The sequence below is a fragment of the Myotis yumanensis genome, unplaced genomic scaffold (assembly GCF_028538775.1).
Source record: "Myotis yumanensis isolate MYYU_CA2020_CCGP unplaced genomic scaffold, mMyoYum1.0.hap1 SCAF_16, whole genome shotgun sequence".
In the NCBI taxonomy this organism is placed as follows: domain Eukaryota; kingdom Metazoa; phylum Chordata; class Mammalia; order Chiroptera; family Vespertilionidae; genus Myotis; species Myotis yumanensis.
Genome location: NW_027223767.1, coordinates 21131022 through 21150719, shown reverse-complemented (window position 1 = coordinate 21150719; position 19698 = coordinate 21131022). Strand labels below are relative to the sequence as shown.

The following is a 19698-nucleotide window of genomic DNA, read 5'->3' as shown; positions in this document are numbered from 1 at the left end:
GCCTCCTGCATGCCACCTACTGGGAATTGAGCCTACAACCCGGGTATGTGCCCTGACCAGGAATGGAACCATGACCTCCTGGTTCCTAGGTCAAAGCTCAACCACTGAGCCACACAGGCCAGGCTGAATATGCTTTTTTATTTGCCTTTCTCTTAACTTTTTAGTTGCCTTGGAGCAAGTAAAGGATCAGTGCAGGTGCTGCATTTCTCTCCTCTCACCAGAACCTGAGCCAACGGCCTTTTGCTGTCACCCACAGGGCCCTGCAAGAAGCCCAAGAGATTTTTGGTGTGGACTTTGACTATGACGAATTTGAGAAATACAATGAATATGATGAAGAATTGGAGGAAGAGTATGAGTATGAGGATGATGAAGCCGAGGGTGAGATCCGAGTGCGTCCCAAGAAGACCACCAAGAAACGTGTGAGCCGCAGGAGCATCTTTGAGATGTATGAGCCCAGCGAGCTGGAAAGCAGTCACCTCACAGATCAGGACAATGAAATCCGAGCCACCGACCTGCCCGAGAGGTTCCAGGTAAGAAACCACCAGCCTCTGTCCTGCCGATTTGTCATCACCTTGCCTGAGCATCTTTGCTGCAAGGGTTGTAGCAGAGAAACAACCTAACAACAATCTGATAGCAAATGGTGTCTAAGAAGTCAGCTTTGAACTCCATCTGAATAAGAGGTATAGGGAGTCCAGCTCTTGTAGGAGGGAAGACAGACTCTAATGCTGCTTGTGGTTCTTGAAATGGCACTCGCTCTTTAGCAAAATATGAAGTGCCTGCCTACTTCCTGCCGGGGTGACACTCTTCCAGGTATTGGAAATGTGTGCCTGCAGAGCACACTTTTGACCAGAGTGGTGTGTGTTTTTCCTATGTAGGATGTAAGAAAAAGTCAGTCTCACTCTGTTGTCTTATTCCTTGCAGCTCCGCTCTATCCCCGTCAAAGTGGCTGAAGATGATGAACTAGAAGAAGAGGCTGACTGGATCTACAGGAATGCTTTTGCCACACCAACTATTTCTCTGCAGGTACCCCCCAAAAAGATCCTTATGTTTGACATGAACCAGAAGTTGAGCTGCTCCGTGTGTGTGTGTGTGTGTGTGTGTGTCTGTTTGTGTGTGTGTGTCTCCACACGTGGGTGTATGAGAGATTTTTCTAGATTTCATCTGACAGGATCATCCTGTGACATGAAGCAGTTTCAGAAAGAAGTGATGAGACAAAACAGGTAACAGTATTGTTGCTGTTTCTTTTTTCTTCCAACTGTAGGAAAGCTGTGATTACCTGGACAGAGGGCAGCCAGCCAGCAGCTTTAGTCGAAAAGGGCCCAGTACAATTCAGAAGATTAAAGAGGCCCTGGGCTTCATGCGAAATCAGCATTTTGAGGTAGCACCTCAAGTTCTAGTGGCCCATTTCCAGTGGTTAGAAATTCATCTAGAGGATGAGGGTCAAGATAACCCCCTTTTCCTGTCCTCAGCAGTGGTCCCTAGACTCAAAAAGTGTGAGGACTAAAGGAGACCCTAGTGATCAAGAGAACAATGCTACCCTCTCTGCAGTAGTTTCTTCCCCTGTGGCTGGAGAGCATGCCACACTGGATGGGCTTGTGAGGGAGGCCACACTTCCAAACTGATGAATATCCTGGACTATTTATCCCAGTGGCAAAGGGGATCTGAACAGATCTTTCTCCTCTGGTTGACTATGGTCTCCTTGCCACCCTAGGTGCCTTTTATTGCCTTCTACCGGAAGGAGTATGTGGAGCCTGAGTTGCACATCAATGACCTGTGGAGGGTGTGGCAGTGGGATGAAAAGGTAATATTGATCCATGCCCCCCAAGGGGTTTAGGGCTGGATTGGGCACCACTACCACCGGGGCCCAACCTCTCTCAGCAGCCCAAACCCCCACCAGGCCTGTCAAGTTTCCCAGGGTCTCCTGGTAAGGAACAGAACAGCCTTGGGACTCCAAGGCTGAACACCAGCCCTTACTGCTGCCCTATCCTATCCTAGTGGACCCAGCTGAGAATCCGCAAAGAGAACCTAACGCGGCTGTTTGAGAAGATGCAGGCTTATCAGTACGAGCAAATATCTGCTGATCCTGACAAACCTCTAGCTGATGGCATCCGGGCTCTGGACACCACCGACATGGAGAGGTAGCGTTGCAGGGTTTATTTCACAACAGGGAACCCTTAGATCAAAGGCAAGCCCCCTGGAGAGTGAGTAACCTTGCAAAATTATCAGTACATAATTTTGGGAAACCAAATTATAACCAGAAAGTAGCTTGTGAGCCTGGAATCAGAAGGGGTGTGAGAGGGGATCAGGTGATTTTAGTGGTCAACATCATGAAACTGGGGAGGAGGGACAAGGACTGTCTTAAGGACTCTGAACTTTGCTAGAGACGTGCTACCTTGTCTTCCTCTCCCTTTTTTGTTTTCACTTCTAATAGCCACAAACCACCATTTGTTTGACATATTCATCCTTTAAGATATGCCCTGGCCCTGTGGCTTAGTTGGTTGGAGCATAGTCCCGTGCACCTAAAGGTTGCAGGTTTAATTTCCAGCCAGGACACATTCCTGGGTTAAGGTTTCCATCCCCCGTCAGAGCGCATACGGGGGGCAGCCAATTGATGTTTCTCTCTCTTTCTCTCCCTTCCCCTTTTTGTAAAGTCAAAAAAACATATCCTTGAATGAGGATTTTCTTAAAACAGATACATTGGCCTGGCTGGTGTTGCTCAGTGGTTGAGCATTGACCTATGAATCAGGAGGTTGGGGTTCTATTCCCAGTCAGAGCACATGCCCTGGTTGCCAGCTCAATCCCCAATGTGGGGTGTGTGGGAGGCAACTGATCAGTGAATCTCATCATTGATGTTTCTATCTCTTTCTCCCTCTCCCTTCCTCTCTGAAATCAATAAAAGAAATAGATTTTTTTTAAAAAACAGACACATTGGTTATAATTAAATCATTGTCTGGGGCCATTTGGTGTCTATAATAATTGTGGAATACAGGCACCCATTCTAGTTGGGATCTCGCCTCATGGGTATTGGACCTCTTGTAGCAGAACTGTAGTATACTCTTTCTCGGTAACAGTCGAGATCTTATGTTCCTTCCCTCCAGGCTCAAGGATGTACAGTCGATGGATGAGCTGAAAGATGTCTACAGCCATTTCCTGCTTTATTATGGTCGTGACATCCCCAAGATGCAGAATGCCGCCAAGGCCAACCGCAAGAAGCTAAAGCGTGTAAGGGAAGAGGGCGATGAGGAAGGTGAGTGCTGGGAAAGAAAACCCAGGAAACTTGATGGCCATGGCATCTCCAAGGATGTCCTTGGCTGAGTGCCCTTTGGGGCTTCTCTATATATGTCAGATCCTTGGGAGTGATTGGAAACTTGAGCACTAACTCCATTTTCCCTCCCAGGTGAAGGTGAGGAGGCAGAAGATGAGGAGCAGAGGGGACCAGAGCTCAAGCAGGCTTCCCGGCGAGACATGTATACCATCTGCCAGAGTGCCGGCCTAGGTAAAAGCTAACTCTTATGATCTGGGCATTCAGCCTTGAGCAAGGGAAGTTCCCTGATAGTCACTGGTGGGTAGAAAGAGAACTTAAGAAACATCTGAGTGAATCACCAATCCAGTTCTGAATACTTGCTCCCATGTGCCATGCTCACCCCACAGTAATGGTCCAGTCTCTCCCTAAATTCCTGAAGGAATGGTAAACTCAACACAGTTAAAGGGAGACAGCCAATCCATTCTATCTTTGGAAATTCCTTTTATTAAACTGTAACCTCCGCTTTAGTTCTGAGCCCAGAAGTTACATAGAAAATTTCTGTTTCTTCTGCCTCATAACAACCCATCAGATATTTAAAGTCAGTTTTTTCATTGCTCTTTGTAAGACATCCTGGTCCTGCTCATTCATGACCCCATTAAAGTCTAGTTCTGAGAATTGCTACTCTAGACTCTTAAGAGTCAAGACCCCAGCTATTGCCTTACCTCTGACTCTCCTGTTTACTTTAGATGGCCTAGCCAAAAAATTTGGGCTTACTCCTGAGCAGTTTGGGGAAAACCTCCGGGACAGCTACCAGCGACACGAGACAGAGCAATTTCCTGCAGAGCCCTTGGAGCTGGCCAAGGATTATGTTTGCAGGTAGGCTTGCAACAGGTGGTTCTCAGGAAGAGGGGCCTGAGGCCAAAGAGACCGCATCTTGAGCTCTTGCATTTTCCCCACAGCCAGTTCCCTACACCAGAAGCTGTGCTGGAAGGTGCCCGCTACATGGTAGCCCTGCAGATTGCCCGAGAACCCCTCGTCCGGCAGGTGCTGAGGCAAACATTTCAGGAGAGAGCCAAACTAAATATAACCCCCACCAAGAAAGGTAGAAAGGTGAGCTCTGAGCTTTAATCCAACATGTGGCCCAGCTCAGTACTTGAGCTGAATTTCTTATAGCTCAGTTGTCTTCCTGAGAGCAGAGAGGCAATCTTTTCTCCCAGGGTCAAGCCAGCCTATCTGCAGGCTGATGATTCCCCCTTGGTGTATGCAGGATGTGGATGAGGCCCACTACGCTTACTCCTTCAAGTACCTAAAGAACAAGCCTGTTAAGGAACTGAGAGATGACCAGTTCCTCAAGATATGCCTGGCTGAAGATGAAGGACTGCTCACCATTGACATCAGCATAGATATGAAGGGGGTAGAAGGGTAAGCAAAGCACTGGGGTAGGGGCTCTTGGGGAGGGCTTGGTGATGAGTCTTTGGGCGGAAGGGGTCCCTCAGAAATGTGAACCACAGCCCTGGCTGGGTTGCTCAGTTGGTTAGAGTGTCATCTCCCTACACAAGGTTGCTGGTTCTTGTATGTCCAGGGCACATACAAGAAGCAATCAATGAATGTGTAAATAAGTAGAACAACAAATTGATGTTTCTTCCTTCCTCTCTCTTTCTAAAACCAGTAGGGATAAAAATTAAAGAAAATGTGAAGCACAGTTTCAGAATTGAGCAAGCCATTGTCCCTGGCTTGCTTGCAGTGTTTGTGCACATTTGGGCATCACATTTTCTCCATCCCTAACACTAACACTAACTGCAGTGTTGTTTCTTCTCAGCTATGGCAATGACCAGACATATTTTGAAGAGATTAAACAGTTCTACTACCGAGATGAGTTCAGCCACCAAGTACAGGAGTGGAACCGGCAGCGCACCATGGCCATCGAGCGAGCTTTGCAGCAGTTCCTCTACGTGCAGATGGCCAAAGAACTCAAGAACAAACTGCTGGTCGAAGCCAAAGAATACGTCATCAAGGTGAGAACTGAAACTCATGATCTTTAGTTCTATGATTTCCCCAAACTAGAGCTGAGAGTGAAAAAACCTCTTGCCCAGGCCAGTGTGGCTCAGCATTGCCCTGTGCACTGGAAGGTTATGGGTTCAATTCCCTGTCAGAGCACATGCCTGGATTGTGAGATCAGTCCCCAGTTAGGGTGCACATGGGAGGCAGTTAATCAGTGTGTCTCTTTCACATCGATGTTTCTCTCTCCCTTCCTCCCACCACAAAAAAAGAAAAGAAAAAAGAAACCACTTAATAGTAGCTAATGGAGAAATACTGGTGGCAGGCAGAGCATAAGCTGAGAGGCTATGGGTCACTGCAAGACCTCCCTGCTTGAGAAGCCTCTTTCCCCACCCCCCCATCCAAACATTCTTTTTTTTTTTTTTAATATATTTTATTGATTTTTTACAGAGAAGAAGGGAGAGGGATAGAGAGTTAGAAACATCGATCAGCTGCCTCCTGCACACCCCCTACTAGGGATGTGCCCACAACCAAGGTACATGCCCTTGACTGGAATCGAACCTGGGACCCTTCAGTCCACAGGTTGACACTCTACCCACTGAGCCAAACCAGTTAGGGCCCAAACATTCTTTGTTTATATTGCTGTCCTCTGTATACACTCCCAGTTTCCAAAAGCAAGGTATGCTTCCGGTTATAAGCCCGCCAAGTGCAAGGAACATGCGCATACGAATACAACCTTTGCACATGTGTGCCTGCATCTGTTTCCTTAGCACACTTGGTGAGTTCCTGATGGCTATAGTGTCCGGTGTGTCTCCTCCCCAGGCTTGTAGTCGAAAGCTCTACAACTGGTTGAGGGTGGCACCCTACCGGCCAGATCAACAGGTAGAGGAAGACGATGACTTTATGGAAGAGAACCAAGGAAAGGGCATCCGAGTCCTAGGCATTGCTTTCTCCTCTGCCAGGTAACTGCCTATTCCTGCACATCTGCCATCACCCTTACTGGTATTCCTAATCTTATTCTGCTCTTATTCATATCCTCATATTGCTGATTATCACTCTTCTTTTTTCTGTCTGGCTGGCAGAGACCACCCTGTGTTCTGTGCCTTGGTCAATGGTGAAGGAGAAGTGACAGACTTTCTCCGGCTGCCCCATTTTACCAAACGGCGGACTGCATGGAGAGAGGAAGAACGGGAAAAAAAGGCAAGTGGCTGGGGCAGGTTATCAAGTTTACATCTTGAGTACATCTTATAATTCAGTGGGGATAAGGGTTTATGGTCTAAGCAACATCTCATGCAACACCCTGTTTATCTCTGACCTGGTCGCTTACCCCTCAAGTCCTGGGATAAGTCTCACTTCCATAGGCAGTAGATGGCACTCAAGTTCTGGTGTATAATTTACTTCTGGCTTGAGGCCAGTTCCTAAGCCTTGTGTGCTTGGGAGCTGCCCTTACTGCCTCTGTTCTTGCATCTGGGTCAGCCTGTTCCAGGAGCTGAAAGCCACTGAGGCATTAGGCCAACCTTTTCCCTGCTTTAGTCTTTCAGTGTCTATTTTCTAAGGAAAGGAATTTGAATTCATCTCATGTGTATGCTTCTGATTTTTTTAACCTTAATGGTATCTTTCAATTTTGTTGAGAGTGCCCATTCTAAAAATTAATTTATAACAAACAACTAAACAAAGAAATAAAACTCTTGCAGAGGAGGTAAGAATAGCCCTGAATGCTAGGTAGTAGTTTATATTAAGGCAAAGTAAAGTATTTTAAGTTAACTACAACCCAAGTATAAGCCATCTATATTAATAAAAGGGTAATATGCTAATTAGACCAGACATCTCCCGGACAAAGCCATGGTGGCAGGGGCTGAGGCACAGACGGTTAGGGGCAATCAGGCAGGCAGGCAGGTGAGCGGTTAAGAGCCAGTGGTCCCGGATTGCGAGAGGGATGTCCAACTGCCGGTGGGATCGGGCCTAAACTGGCAGTCGGACATCCCCTGAGGGGTCCCGGATTGGAGAAGGTGCAGGCCAGGCTGAGAGACCCTCCCCCCCCCCCCACATGAATTTTGTGCACCAGGCCTCTAGTAATATAATAACCTTAGAAACTATTAACAGGTATAGAATACTAGAGGCCCAGTGCACAAAATTCATGCACGGGTGAGGTCCCTAGGCCTGGCTGGTGATCAAAGCACAAGTGTCTGGCATGGAAGGTCAGGTCCCAGCTGACCTCTGGGCCCTGAGCAGCACCTGGGCTCCCAGGCCCCTGCATGCCCCGCTCCGTCTGAGTCATCAGGCCCCCGCCTTGCTCCATCAGCACCTGGGAGCTGGGTAGCGGCCCCACCCCCCGCTGCCACTGCTGGTCACCCCCGCTCACACCTGCCTTGGCCTGGTGCTGCCCACTCATCTGCTCCACCATCCCACTGTGGTTCCACTCTCATCAGGGCCCATCCGACGCCTGCCATGTTCCACGCCGCCCCCTGGTGGTCAGCACACATCATAGCGAGCATTCAAACTCCTGGTCAAACTTCCAGTCAAGGGGACAATTTGCATATTAGGCTTTTATTATATAGGATTACAACCAGAGATCCTATAATCCCCTTGTTTTGTGTCCCAGTTCGACAGCGTATGACATATCGTTATTCTCTGGTCTTGTAAGGTGCTGAGCTACTTAGGGTGAGGGAAGTTCCTGAAATCTCCCTGTCTTCAGAGCCATTCAGCTCCTATTTTCTTTCAATCCAGGCTCAAGACATTGAAACCCTGAAGAAATTTCTTCTGAACAAAAAGCCTCATGTGGTGACAGTTGCAGGAGAGAATAGGTAGGAGGGCACCAGATGACTGGGCTAGGCCTAGTTTAATGTCACTCATCTTTTATTGTTGGATCTGGCATGTGCCTATGTAGATCCTTGATAGTACCCCATCCCAAAAGGGGGTATCCCTGGGAATATTGTACTTCTTTGTCTTCAGAGCTCTCTCCTCCCCCACACCCCTTACCCATATCCCAGCCGTGAGACTGTACATCCATGAGAAATTGTGCAGAAATAGCCCTGATTAACACCTCTTATCTCTCCAGGGACGCCCAGATGTTGATTGAGGATGTGAAGCGCATTGTGCATGAGCTGGACCAGGGCCAACAGCTTTCCTCTATTGGGGTGGAGCTGGTTGACAACGAGTTGGCCATTCTCTATATGAACAGCAAGAAATCAGAGGTAATGCTGGAGCCCTACCCTTGGGACCTGAACAGCCAAGAGCTATCAGTCCCAGAGAGATTTAATAGGGAAGCAAAGGTTACCAGGGCACTTAATCCATGAGAGGCATTCCATTCAGTCCTGTTTCAGACTTGGACCTCAGAGATTAAATTGGTCCCAAAAAAACAGTCCCAGAGGAAAGGAGAAAGTGACTTAGAGTCAGATTGGTTTCGATTTTTCTCTTGCTCTTGGCACTAAGGGGACTTTATGGCCCTGCTGACCTTGGTTTGACTCTAGGCAGAGTTCCGGGATTATCCTCCAGTGCTGAGACAGGCCGTCTCCCTGGCCCGGCGCATCCAGGACCCTCTGATTGAATTTGCCCAGGTGTGCAGCTCTGATGAAGACATCCTGTGTCTCAAGTTTCACCCTTTGCAGGTGAGTAGGATTTGCCAGGCAGGCGTGGGTGGGAAGAATTGCACAGTAACCTTATCCCTGCCTGCTGTGTATCAACAGGAGCATGTGGTGAAAGAAGAGCTGCTCAACGCCTTGTACTGTGAATTTATCAACCGAGTCAATGAGGTTGGGGTCGATGTCAACCGTGCCATTGCCCACCCTTATAGCCAGGCCTTAATCCAGTATGTGTGTGGCCTGGGACCTCGAAAAGGAACACATCTTCTAAAGGTAGGATTGAATTGAATCAGAAAATAGGAGAAGTTTCCATATCCTTGAGCCTTTATACTTTATACTTGCCAGTATGATTTGACAAGAAGACCAAGTTCAGAGAGGTAAAGGAACTTGTCCAGAGTCATCCAGCTAGTGAGAGTCAGAGTCAGACTTCAGACCAGGTGGCCACAGCTGTGCTCTTCACTACTTTACTATAGTGGCTCATGGGAAAAATAGCCATAAGCCGTGATTGAAAATAGTTGGAAGAAGGTGAAAGAGTACTCAACGCTAACCTCAGGGTAATGGCGTTTTTCCCAATGGGAAGGAAAAGGATTTCAATCAGGCGTATGCAGGGAAATTCAAAAGTATTGGTGGTAATTTTTTTTTAAGGTGAGTGATGGGTACTTGAATATATGTTTTATCATTAACTTTTTTTTTTATCCTCACTCAATATTTTTCCATTGATTTTTAGAGAGAGTGGAAGAGAGAGCGAAAGACAGAAATATCAATGTGAGAGAAACACATTGAATGGTTGCCTCCTGCACGCACCCCACCTAGGGGCCCCGGGCTAGGGAGGAGCCTGCAACCAAGGTACGTGCCCTTGACTGGAATTAAATCCAGGACCCTTTGGTTCACAGGCCGACGCTCTAGCCACTGAGCCAAACCGGCTAGGGCTATCAACTTTTAAGCCATACATTATAACGTAGTTCATTAAAGCAATTTTTTAGTGTGCTATCCCTCCCAGGAGCATGCCCACACCTTTCTTCCCTTTGAGGTGTGCATCTCCTAAACTCTAAAGGTCTCCATACCACTTGCAACCAGGAAGCAAAGGGCAGTGGCAGCTCGTCCCAGGCTAACCTCTGAACCTGTCTCCAAGACCCCCTTTTCTCTGACTTTCCAGTGAGCCAAAGCAGCCCAGCCTGGGCTCTCCTGTTGCTGCTTCTGTCCTAAGCCCTTCCTTCTTTCAGTTCCCAGCTTTAATAAATGCACTCTCACAATAAAAAATAAATAAGTAAAATAAATTTTTAGTAGCAGACAGTCTGGTATAGTGCTCATTTAGATAGTGGGCTGAAGGGACAGAGTTCCTACCAGGAAGCTTTCCCAGGAACCTGAAAGCAGGCTGGGAGGTGGGGCCTGCCCACTGCTCTGACTCACTCCACACCTCTTCCCTAGATCCTGAAGCAGAACAACACCAGGCTCGAGAGCCGGACCCAGCTGGTTACCATGTGCCACATGGGTCCCAAAGTCTTCATGAATTGTGCTGGCTTCCTGAAGATCGACACAGCCTCCCTAGGGGACAGGTGATGCCCTCTGCCTGGATAAACCAGGAGGAAATCCCTTGGGTTTTATTTGGGGACTTGAGGGGATTAGGGCTGCCAAAGGGCCACAAGCCTATTTAAATTAGGAAAAAGTGAGGAAACTTTATTCAGTCAAGAGCCTCTGACCTATGGAAAAGATCAGTTCAATTATGTGAAGCTTTTTTGTGAGAGAAACATAAGAACCAACTTAGTTTATAAATTAAGAACGGAAAACATAAGATTTTATTCATTAAGCACAAATTTGTTGTTGCTGTGGTGTGTCGTGGCTTGTAAGGGTGGGAATAGCAGGAGCAATGGAAAAGGAGTGGGGATATGAGGAAGTAAGGAAGGGGGGAAGTGATTCAGTATGTTTTGAGATGATGTTATTGAGAGAAAGTTCTATTCACTTGGACTTTGGACTTCACTATTGACCTCTTCCTCTCCAGAAGTTATCAACTCAGTCTTTGGAGGATCTTTTCCACGGGCACATAGCTCCTCATTCAGTAATGGAAATCAGTGGGGAAATAGGCTCAAGTTCTAAAACTTCATTTTCCACCCAGCTTTGCTGTAACACTCCACGAATAACATAGGTCCATGTGAGTGCACGGGCAAGACCAGCCTGGGAAGGCTTTATGGGGGAAAATAGCTGTCAGCAAATTCTCAAAGGTCTTTTCCCCCTTTTTGCTTTATCTTATTAAGAGACTTATATAAGTTCATTATATAAAATTCAACATATATAAATTTATGCAGAAAGTGGAAGTCCCCCATAATCCCACCCCCCAGAGATAACTACTATAACAATTGATGTATACTGCAACTTTTCTAAATTTTATTTTTGCTATGCATTTACTAACTACCCATTTACTGCAAAAATGGGATCATTTGGTTCATAGTGTTTTGCAGTGCATTTTTCACATATCAATATATCATGGCCATTTTTCCATGTCAGCACACATAGATCTACCTCATTCTTTTTAATGGCTGTATAGTATTCCATTGTATGGAGGTACCCTAATTTATTTACCAGTTCCCTATTGGTGGACATTTGGACTGTTATTAGAAGCTTCTTGTTTCATATCCTGCCCCTTTTCTGCCTTTCCTTTAGCACTGACTCATATATTGAAGTCCTTGATGGTTCTCGAGTCCATCCTGAGACCTATGAGTGGGCCAGGAAGATGGCAGTGGATGCTCTGGAATATGACGAATCAGCTGAAGATGCCAATCCTGCAGGAGCCCTTGAAGAGATCTTGGAAAACCCAGAGCGACTCAAGGATCTAGACCTGGATGCCTTTGCAGAAGAACTGGAGAGGCAGGTAGGTGACAGTGTAGAGAGCCTGGCATAAAAGCCATCCCAGGTGGCATGGTTGGGAGGACTCGGGCAGCAAGTCTCGAGAGAAATCCCCAATACTATTGGTGTGAGAAACTTGATTTTCTCTCCTCTTCCCCCCCCCCACCCCCCTCCCATACTGTACTGGGTTTCTCAAAGAAGTTTTCAGTCTACTTGTTAAGGAGCCAAGGCCACTATGCTCATTGTGGGGGTGGGAGGGAGCTTGCAGGGCTCAGTAGTAGAGTTTCTTCCTAGGCCCTCCTCCTCCTTGCCAACAGTGCAGCTTCGTGTTTATCTGTTATACGTTGGGGTTCTGTGAAGCCCTTTTATCATAGACCAGTGTTCCATGGGTAAGAAAAGGTTTGAAAACCTTTAGTTAATCTGAGGGCAGCAGTTCTCAACCTGTGGGTCGCGACCCCTTTGGCGGTCGAACGACCCTTTCACAGGGGTCGCCTAAGACCATCCTGCATATCAGATATTTACATGACGATTCATAACAGTAGCAACATTACAGTTATGAAGTAGCAACGAAAGTAATTTTATGGTTGGGTCACAACATGAGGAACTGTATTTAAAGGGCCAGAAGGTTGAGAACCACTGTCTTAGGGGAAAAAGAAGCCCTGACAGGAACCACCTAGCCTACTCCTTTCATTGAAAAACTCAGGCTCACGTTGGGGAACAGGTGCAAGGCTCTTCTTGATAATGGGCTTCTTCCCTAGGGATATGGTGATAAACACATCACCCTGTACGACATCCGGGCAGAGCTGAGCTGTCGGTATAAGGACCTCCGGACAGCCTACCGCTCTCCCAACACAGAGGAAATCTTCAACATGTTAACCAAAGAAACACCAGAGACCTTCTACATTGGTAAATTCTGGATCTGTTTTTAAGTGGAGGAGGATATGTAGGGGTGAGGAATGTGTGCTTACTGTACACATGTAAATCAAACAATGATTCCAACAGAATGAGGCAGGTTTTTACTATACCAGGGGAGCTTTCAGAAAGATTATAGAGCCCTATCCTGGCCAGTGCAGCTCAGTTGGTTGAGCATCATCCCATGCACTAAACAGTCACCAGTTTCATTCCCATTCAGGCATGTGCCTGGGTTGTGGGCTTAATCCCAGTAGGGGGTGTGCAAGAGGCAGCTGATCAATGTTTCTCTCTCCCTCTCCCTTCCTCTCTAAAAAATAGTAAAAAAAAAATCAATAAACATATTTTTAAAAAAGATTATAGACCACTAAACTGGAAGTCAAAGCTGAGTTCAAGATCACATTATGTTTTTAACCTGCTGTGGAATCTTTATGAATTCACTTTTAAAAGCCTCATTTTCGCCCTAGCCGGCGTGGCTCAGTGGATAGAGCATCCACCTGCGGACTGAGGGTCCCGGGTTCAATTCCCGGTCAAGGGCACATGCCTGGGTTGCAGGCTCAATCCCCAGTAGGGGGCGTGCAGGAGGCAGCTGATCCATGATTCTCTCTCATCATGGATGTTTCTATCTCTCTCTCCCTCCCCCTTCCTCTCTGAAATCAATATATATATATATATATTTTTTTTTTAAAAAGGCTCATTTTCCCATGTCATCAAATCAAGGGAAGACCTCCCTTTTCAAAGATGCAAGAGAAATCAGTTCAGATGCTATAAGACAAGTGTTGTGTCATTAAAAGGTGGTGGAAAGAAGTCGCCTCTTCAGTTCTCTCAACCTGTGCTCCCTGTTCTTCCCTGTTCTCACCCCTTCCTCCAGGAAAGCTCATCATCTGCAACGTCACTGGCATTGCCCATAGGCGTCCACAGGGTGAGAGCTACGACCAGGCAATCCGAAACGATGAGACGGGCCTATGGCAGTGCCCCTTCTGTCAGCAGGACAATTTCCCCGAACTAAGTGAGGTATGTGCTGCAGTGTTACCATGGTCACTGAATTTCTTTGAGTTGATGGTCTTAGTGCCCTCAAAAGGAATAGGAAAGCAGGAGTGTTTAGAAAATGCTTTACCGAATGAATACACGAAGAAGGAAGAGGACTGGAACATACACAGGTCTAACATGAAGTCCCTCCATATGCTAGTCAAAAATTATCTATATGGTTTTTTCTGCTCTGGCTCAGCCCTGAATCCTGTTTCCCATTCTCTGGGCATCTAGCTCAACCAGATTAGAGATATGAGGACATGCATTTCTTACCTGCAGGGTAGGCACAGTGTCCCTATGCTAGTTAGAGACTCCCTTTCATCTTTTTGTTCTCCAAACACATTTTTAATTTTTCCCACATTCTTCTAGACATCATCTGCCTTTTTTCATGGTCAGAACTCATTAAAGCCACCCTGAAAGCTTTTTCTGGGTCTTCAAATGTTAGGCAGACTATAAAAGACCATTTCCCAATTTACCCAATAAAAGAAGCTGTTGGGATTTGTCCAGAATGTATAGAAAGCCAAGGGGCAACTGGTTCACTGAAATGAGTTCTAAGGAGACTGACATTGATGTTTCTCATGCCCATGAGGTCAGAACAAAATGGGAGAGAGGGGTCTCCGTTTCAGCTAGAAGAATGTATAGGTTAGGTTAACATAAAAGATTGATTTGATAGCCAGTGGTGCCAAACATGAGTTATGAGTCAAATAACATTGGGGAACTTCACATTTTATGTTGGTAGGAGGTGGCTAACTCATTGTGTTTTCAGACCACGGTACCAGCTGTCAGTGGTAAAATAAATTATAACACCCTTGGCAGCTCTTCTGAATGTGTCATCTCCAGAATCTTAATGATCAAGCTTCTCTCCTGATGCCCTCTTTAGGTCTGGAACCACTTCGACAGCGGTTCATGCCCAGGCCAGGCTATTGGTGTTAAAACACGGCTAGACAATGGTGTAACCGGCTTCATCCCCACCAAATTCCTCAGTGACAAAGTGGTAAAGCGGCCAGAGGAGCGAGTGAAGGTAGATGAATGACTAGGCAAAGGCATCAATTTTCAGCTGCCTAAATTGGGCTCTCGTTAACATTGGGCTGTTCACACCAGAAGTTAGGCTGTGTTCCCAGTGGCTGCTGGTAGGGAGAGAATTTCAGGGGGATTTGTAACTAGCTGAAAGAAGCCAGGGCAAGAAGCATTTGAGTGCTTTTGTTCACTGCCTTGTGAAACTTCAAGTTGCCAGCCCTTTGGGAGAGGGCCCTTGCTTTCTGTGTGGGAAGCTGTGATTTAGTCCAAGGGGCAGGAAGCAGGGCACAGCATTAAAAGCTGCGAGACACAAAGCCAAGTTCCCTTTCGGTTCTAGTATTCTCCTGCCGTTAATTATGTATATACACACTAGGCACCAGCACTTGACTTTTACATATGTTGTCTCTAATCTCACCGCCTGATGGGGAAGGACTATTTCCTTCCCTTTTAAGAGAAATTCAAGTGCCTTTTCCAGGATTACTCAGTCTGTAACATGGCTGGTCCTGGATCTGCCAATTCTCTGGTTCTAAGTGTTGTGAACCCGAGAACTGTGGGCTTGGGAAGGCTGGGCAAAGACTCTGTTCCTGATAAATGAGGCTAGGGAGAGTTTCAAAAGGAGAGCTGTGCAGAGTGACTGGCTTTTGCCACTGTTTAGACAGATGGGTTCAATCAAGCCAAGGATAAAGTCTAAAAACCAGCTCTTATTTTCCTTCCCCTCCAAAAAGGGCAGCCAGACTTTGACCACCTCCTAGGAGCAGTAACAAGGCAACTTTAAGGGAGAAGGGAATAGTGCCAGTAACAGGCTAGACCCCAGTAGATTCCAGGTGGTTTTCCTGTCTAGAGTAAGAGGCATCTACAAGACACAGCCAGTAGTCTGCAGATCAGACTCAACCCTGAACTCATCTGCTATTCAGTAGGTGGCTGTCTTTGGGCAAGTCACTTCATCTTTCTGCCTGAACTTTGATTTGTAAAATAGGGCATCGGGCTAGATCATCTTTGTCCCTTCCAGCTCACATGTTCTGTGGATCTAGGTGGGAATGACTGTTCACTGCCGCATCATGAAGATTGACATCGAGAAGTTTAGCGCAGACCTGACCTGCCGCACCTCAGACCTCATGGACAGGAACAACGAGTGGAAACTGCCCAAGGACACCTACTATGACTTTGATGCTGAAGCAGCAGACCACAAGCAGGAGGAGGACATGAAGCGGAAACAACAGCGGACCAGTGAGTGCCCACCACGCCTGTGCGCCGAGGTCTTGGCAGCTCGCTCTCTCCAGGATGCACGTGCTAATGGCAGTTCCCCTTGCTCAGCCTCCCGATGGGAGTGAGTGCTCAGCTTGGAGGTGCTGAGGCCCAGAGGCATCAAAAGGGAGTCATTGGCAGGGTTGGAAACCAGGGTTTTCTTGGGTCACATTTTCTTTGCTAATGCATGTGACTCCTGTCAGTACCCTAGGAACCCAGGTGAACACATCTTTACATCAGAAAGTCCAGGCCCAGAGAGGGTGAGAGTGTCTCAGAATTCAATAGGGGGCCAGAAGTTAAGCCATGGTTTGTCCCATTGCTATTGGTTCCCAGTTCCATCACCTGATCTGTACTTCTTTCCTGCCCTCTTCAGCATATATCAAGCGGGTAATTGCACATCCATCCTTCCATAATATAAATTTCAAACAAGCAGAAAAGATGATGGAGACTATGGACCAGGGAGATGTTATCATCCGACCAAGCAGCAAGGGCGAAAATCACCTGACAGTGACCTGGAAGGTCAGTGACGGCATCTACCAGCATGTGGACGTGCGAGAAGAGGGCAAGGAAAATGCCTTCAGCCTGGGAGCCACCCTGTGGATCAACAGTGAGGTGAGAGCCAGCCCCCACTCACTTCCCATCCCCACGCCTGCCTCAGAAATAAGCCATTTCTGGCCACTTCACCTAACACTAGTAACTTGTATGCATTACATGCATTTATTTTAGCTACATAGAACACCAAATAGGAGGTTGGTTGTGAAATAAGTCATTTGATATTAATTTTGTATATTTGTCCTTCGTCCCTGTCCTCCAAATTTTAAAATAGACTACCTAAAGCCCAGCCGGCATGGCTCAGTGGTTGTGTTGACCTATGAATCAGAGGTCACTGTTCCATTCCCGGTCAGGGCACATGCCAGGGTTTCAGGCTCAGTCCCCAGTGTGGAGCATGCAGGAGGCAGCTGATCAGTGATTCTCTCTCATCATTGATATTTCTATTTCTCTCCCTTCCTTTCTGAAATCAGTAAAAATATGTTTTAAAAATAATAATAAAATAAAGTAGACTACCTAAAGAGAGCCAGTGGAAGAAGAGGAGAAAATACATGCAGGCACGTGCATGTGCACACACATCGAATTTCTCTGTCCTTTTTCAATGGAGTGAAATTTCATGGAGTTCCCTGTTGTTCCCAAGCACCAGGGAGAGTCAAAGTTTAAATGATTTTGTGCCTTAAAAGCTTTAAATTTGAGCACAACTCAAACAGATGGATAAATTGAAGAGGCTTTGCAATGGAGTAAGGCTGCAGCAGGACTGGGAAGTCCACCCCCTCCCAGGAGTTTTATTCTGAGTAGATTTGATAAAGGGCCAGGCGTCTCAGATCTGGATATGCTACATGGGCCTTTACCTTCTTCCCACAGGAATTTGAAGACTTGGATGAGATTGTTGCCCGCTATGTTCAGCCCATGGCATCCTTTGCCCGGGACCTTCTGAACCACAAGTATTATCAGGAGTGCAGCGGTGGGGACCGTAAGGTGAGCCCAGGGCCCCTTGAGGGAAGACATCACCCAGTCACTTAGAATGTATGATTTCCCTTCAGTGTAGGGGTCCCTCAGCTGGTGAAGGAGGTGTACGTGTATGCGCCAGACCTTGTCTACCAAGCATGCTGTTATCCCAACCTCTCCCCCTCATTCTACCCCCAGAAATTAGAGGAGCTGCTCATCAAAACTAAGAAGGAGAAGCCCACCTTCATCCCTTATTTCATCTGTGCCTGCAAGGAACTGCCCGGCAAGTTCCTACTGGGATACCAGCCCCGGGGTAAACCCAGGTGAGCACTGGTGCTGAGAAGGTGCTGCCGCTGGGGTCCACAGACAGGCTAGCCGGGGAGACAGAGGCCCTGGAGTAGTCCTCTCTCTGGTTCTGCCTGACTGCCTTTTATCTGTTTAGAATAGAGGCGGAGGTTGGAGGTGGGGTAAGAGGATGATGATTTAGAGGCAAAAGGCAAAGATTCACTAAGAAAATGCTTTTCTCAACCCTTTGCCTCTTCTCCCCCTCCCAAGGAGTGATGGAAATCTTCAGATGCTCCATCCACCTGGCTGTCCAAGATGGGGCCAGCATACTGGTCTCTCCTTTTCACTGTCTGCTTCACCCTAGCCAGGGCTTCTGCACACAGTGACTTGCTGTTGCTATGGTGTGCTGACTTCTCCCCACACAGAAGGGCTAGGTCAGGAGAGCGTCTCTTCTCCCTACCATTGACCTGCTCTGCTTCCTTTCTGTCTGACCAGCTGGCCTTCCTAGGTATTCTTTAATCTGGGACTCTCTAGTGCTCATACCAGCCTTCTCTACTCCCCCATCCTCCCTTTGGCCCTTAGCCAAGACCTGTGCATTTCTGCCATCATCCCTATGCCTATACGTGATGCACAGCACAGGCAATATTAGTAAGGGACTCAGCAGCCAGATGACAAGAAGCTCTGGACTCTGCACCCTGCATTGTCTTGGGCACAACTGAAATATTGTGCTCATTTCTGAGAAGCCTTTTCTGACTTATCATGTTTTCAGAGGTTCACCACCAGGGATCTTTGGGTTGGAAACTGTCCCATGAGGACAGTTGAGCAAACAGGACCTTTAACCAGGAGCAGAGGCAATGTGATAACTTCTTGTGGAAAGGGGCACAGACTCCTTGTGTTGCCAAAGGAACACTTGAGTTGACGATTTAGGAAATAGCTTTCAGTTTAATATAAATGAGAACTTTGTCATACTTAGCATTGTCTGTTGACAGCTGTCCTTTTTTGAGCACACGGCTATTTTAGGTGTTGTGCGATGAGTGCTTTACATGCACTGTCTCATTTATTCTTCACTCCCACCTAGAGGTTTAAGTGCTGTTATACTCGTTTTACAAATGAAGCTAAGATTTGTATTTAGTAACTTCGGACAGTCATTTAGGTGATGAGTAGCAGAGACAAACTAGAACTAGAACTGGGTATGAACCCAGAGCCCATCCTCTTATCCACGCTCAGGTCTGTACAGTGTGGAATAAAGGCAGACTAACCACCTTCCAGAAGCACTTCCAGATTCCAGTTCATGGGGAATTGTGTTTTGCTCTCCTGGGAGACCTCTTCCAACCCTGACTGTCTGTGGCTTCAGTTTCACCCTCACCTGCAGGGTGCTGCCATCACATGGTGGCCAAGGATGGTGGCCCAGCCCCCGAAGTCTTCCTCTGGCAGCCTGTACTCTGCTCCGCACACCTCACCTCCCCAAAGTCAGGGTCAGAGACCGGCTCTTTCATCTCTTCTTTCCCCTAGCACCCAGTGTGACTACTTCACATGGTGGAGATCTGTTCTGGCCACGTTCTCATGGCTGGTCCCCAAGTGGTATCTGATGCGTATTTCCTTCCAAAATCCCAGGATAGAGTATGTAACGGTGACTCCAGAAGGATTCCGGTACCGGGGCCAAATCTTCCCAACTGTGAATGGACTTTTCAGATGGTTTAAGGATCATTACCAGGATCCTGTACCAGGTGAGTTGTGCTCTCTGACTTCAGGGCTGTGGCTGGAGGGACACCTCAGCTCTGAATCACGGTATCACTAACTAGCCTTCTGTGGAAGGGGGTGAGGTACAGGCTGTCATTGCAGCTCTCTTCCTTCTACTCCAATCTCCTAGCACAGTGATGGTGAACCTTTTGAGCTCAGCGTGTCAGCATTTTGAAAAACCCTAACTTAACTCTGGTGCCGTGTCACATATAGAAATTTTTTGATGCCCTAACCAGTTTGGCTCAGTGGATAGAGCGTCGGCCTGCGGACTGAAGGGTCCCAGGTTCGATTCCGGTCAAGGGCATGTACCTT

General features: G+C 47.2%; 1 protein-coding gene across 1 annotated transcript in view; it reads left to right on the top strand.

The window, feature by feature from the left end:
- The window catches only part of SUPT6H (SPT6 homolog, histone chaperone and transcription elongation factor), a 33617-nt gene that overhangs the window by 11499 nt on the left and 2420 nt on the right, over positions 1–19698 (top strand). Inside the window, exons 7-33 of the mRNA XM_070394476.1 lie at positions 257–530; positions 922–1023; positions 1262–1378; positions 1712–1801; positions 1996–2138; positions 3099–3247; positions 3398–3496; positions 3991–4120; positions 4204–4354; positions 4512–4666; positions 5064–5259; positions 6065–6204; positions 6325–6442; positions 7970–8046; positions 8301–8436; positions 8713–8850; positions 8929–9096; positions 10252–10379; positions 11482–11689; positions 12423–12570; positions 13445–13587; positions 14483–14623; positions 15651–15846; positions 16238–16476; positions 17278–17391; positions 17560–17684; positions 19261–19373. Coding sequence (XP_070250577.1) covers positions 257–530; positions 922–1023; positions 1262–1378; positions 1712–1801; positions 1996–2138; positions 3099–3247; positions 3398–3496; positions 3991–4120; positions 4204–4354; positions 4512–4666; positions 5064–5259; positions 6065–6204; positions 6325–6442; positions 7970–8046; positions 8301–8436; positions 8713–8850; positions 8929–9096; positions 10252–10379; positions 11482–11689; positions 12423–12570; positions 13445–13587; positions 14483–14623; positions 15651–15846; positions 16238–16476; positions 17278–17391; positions 17560–17684; positions 19261–19373 — 3938 coding nt within the window. The remainder of the gene's footprint in view (positions 1–256; positions 531–921; positions 1024–1261; positions 1379–1711; positions 1802–1995; positions 2139–3098; positions 3248–3397; positions 3497–3990; positions 4121–4203; positions 4355–4511; positions 4667–5063; positions 5260–6064; positions 6205–6324; positions 6443–7969; positions 8047–8300; positions 8437–8712; positions 8851–8928; positions 9097–10251; positions 10380–11481; positions 11690–12422; positions 12571–13444; positions 13588–14482; positions 14624–15650; positions 15847–16237; positions 16477–17277; positions 17392–17559; positions 17685–19260; positions 19374–19698) is intronic.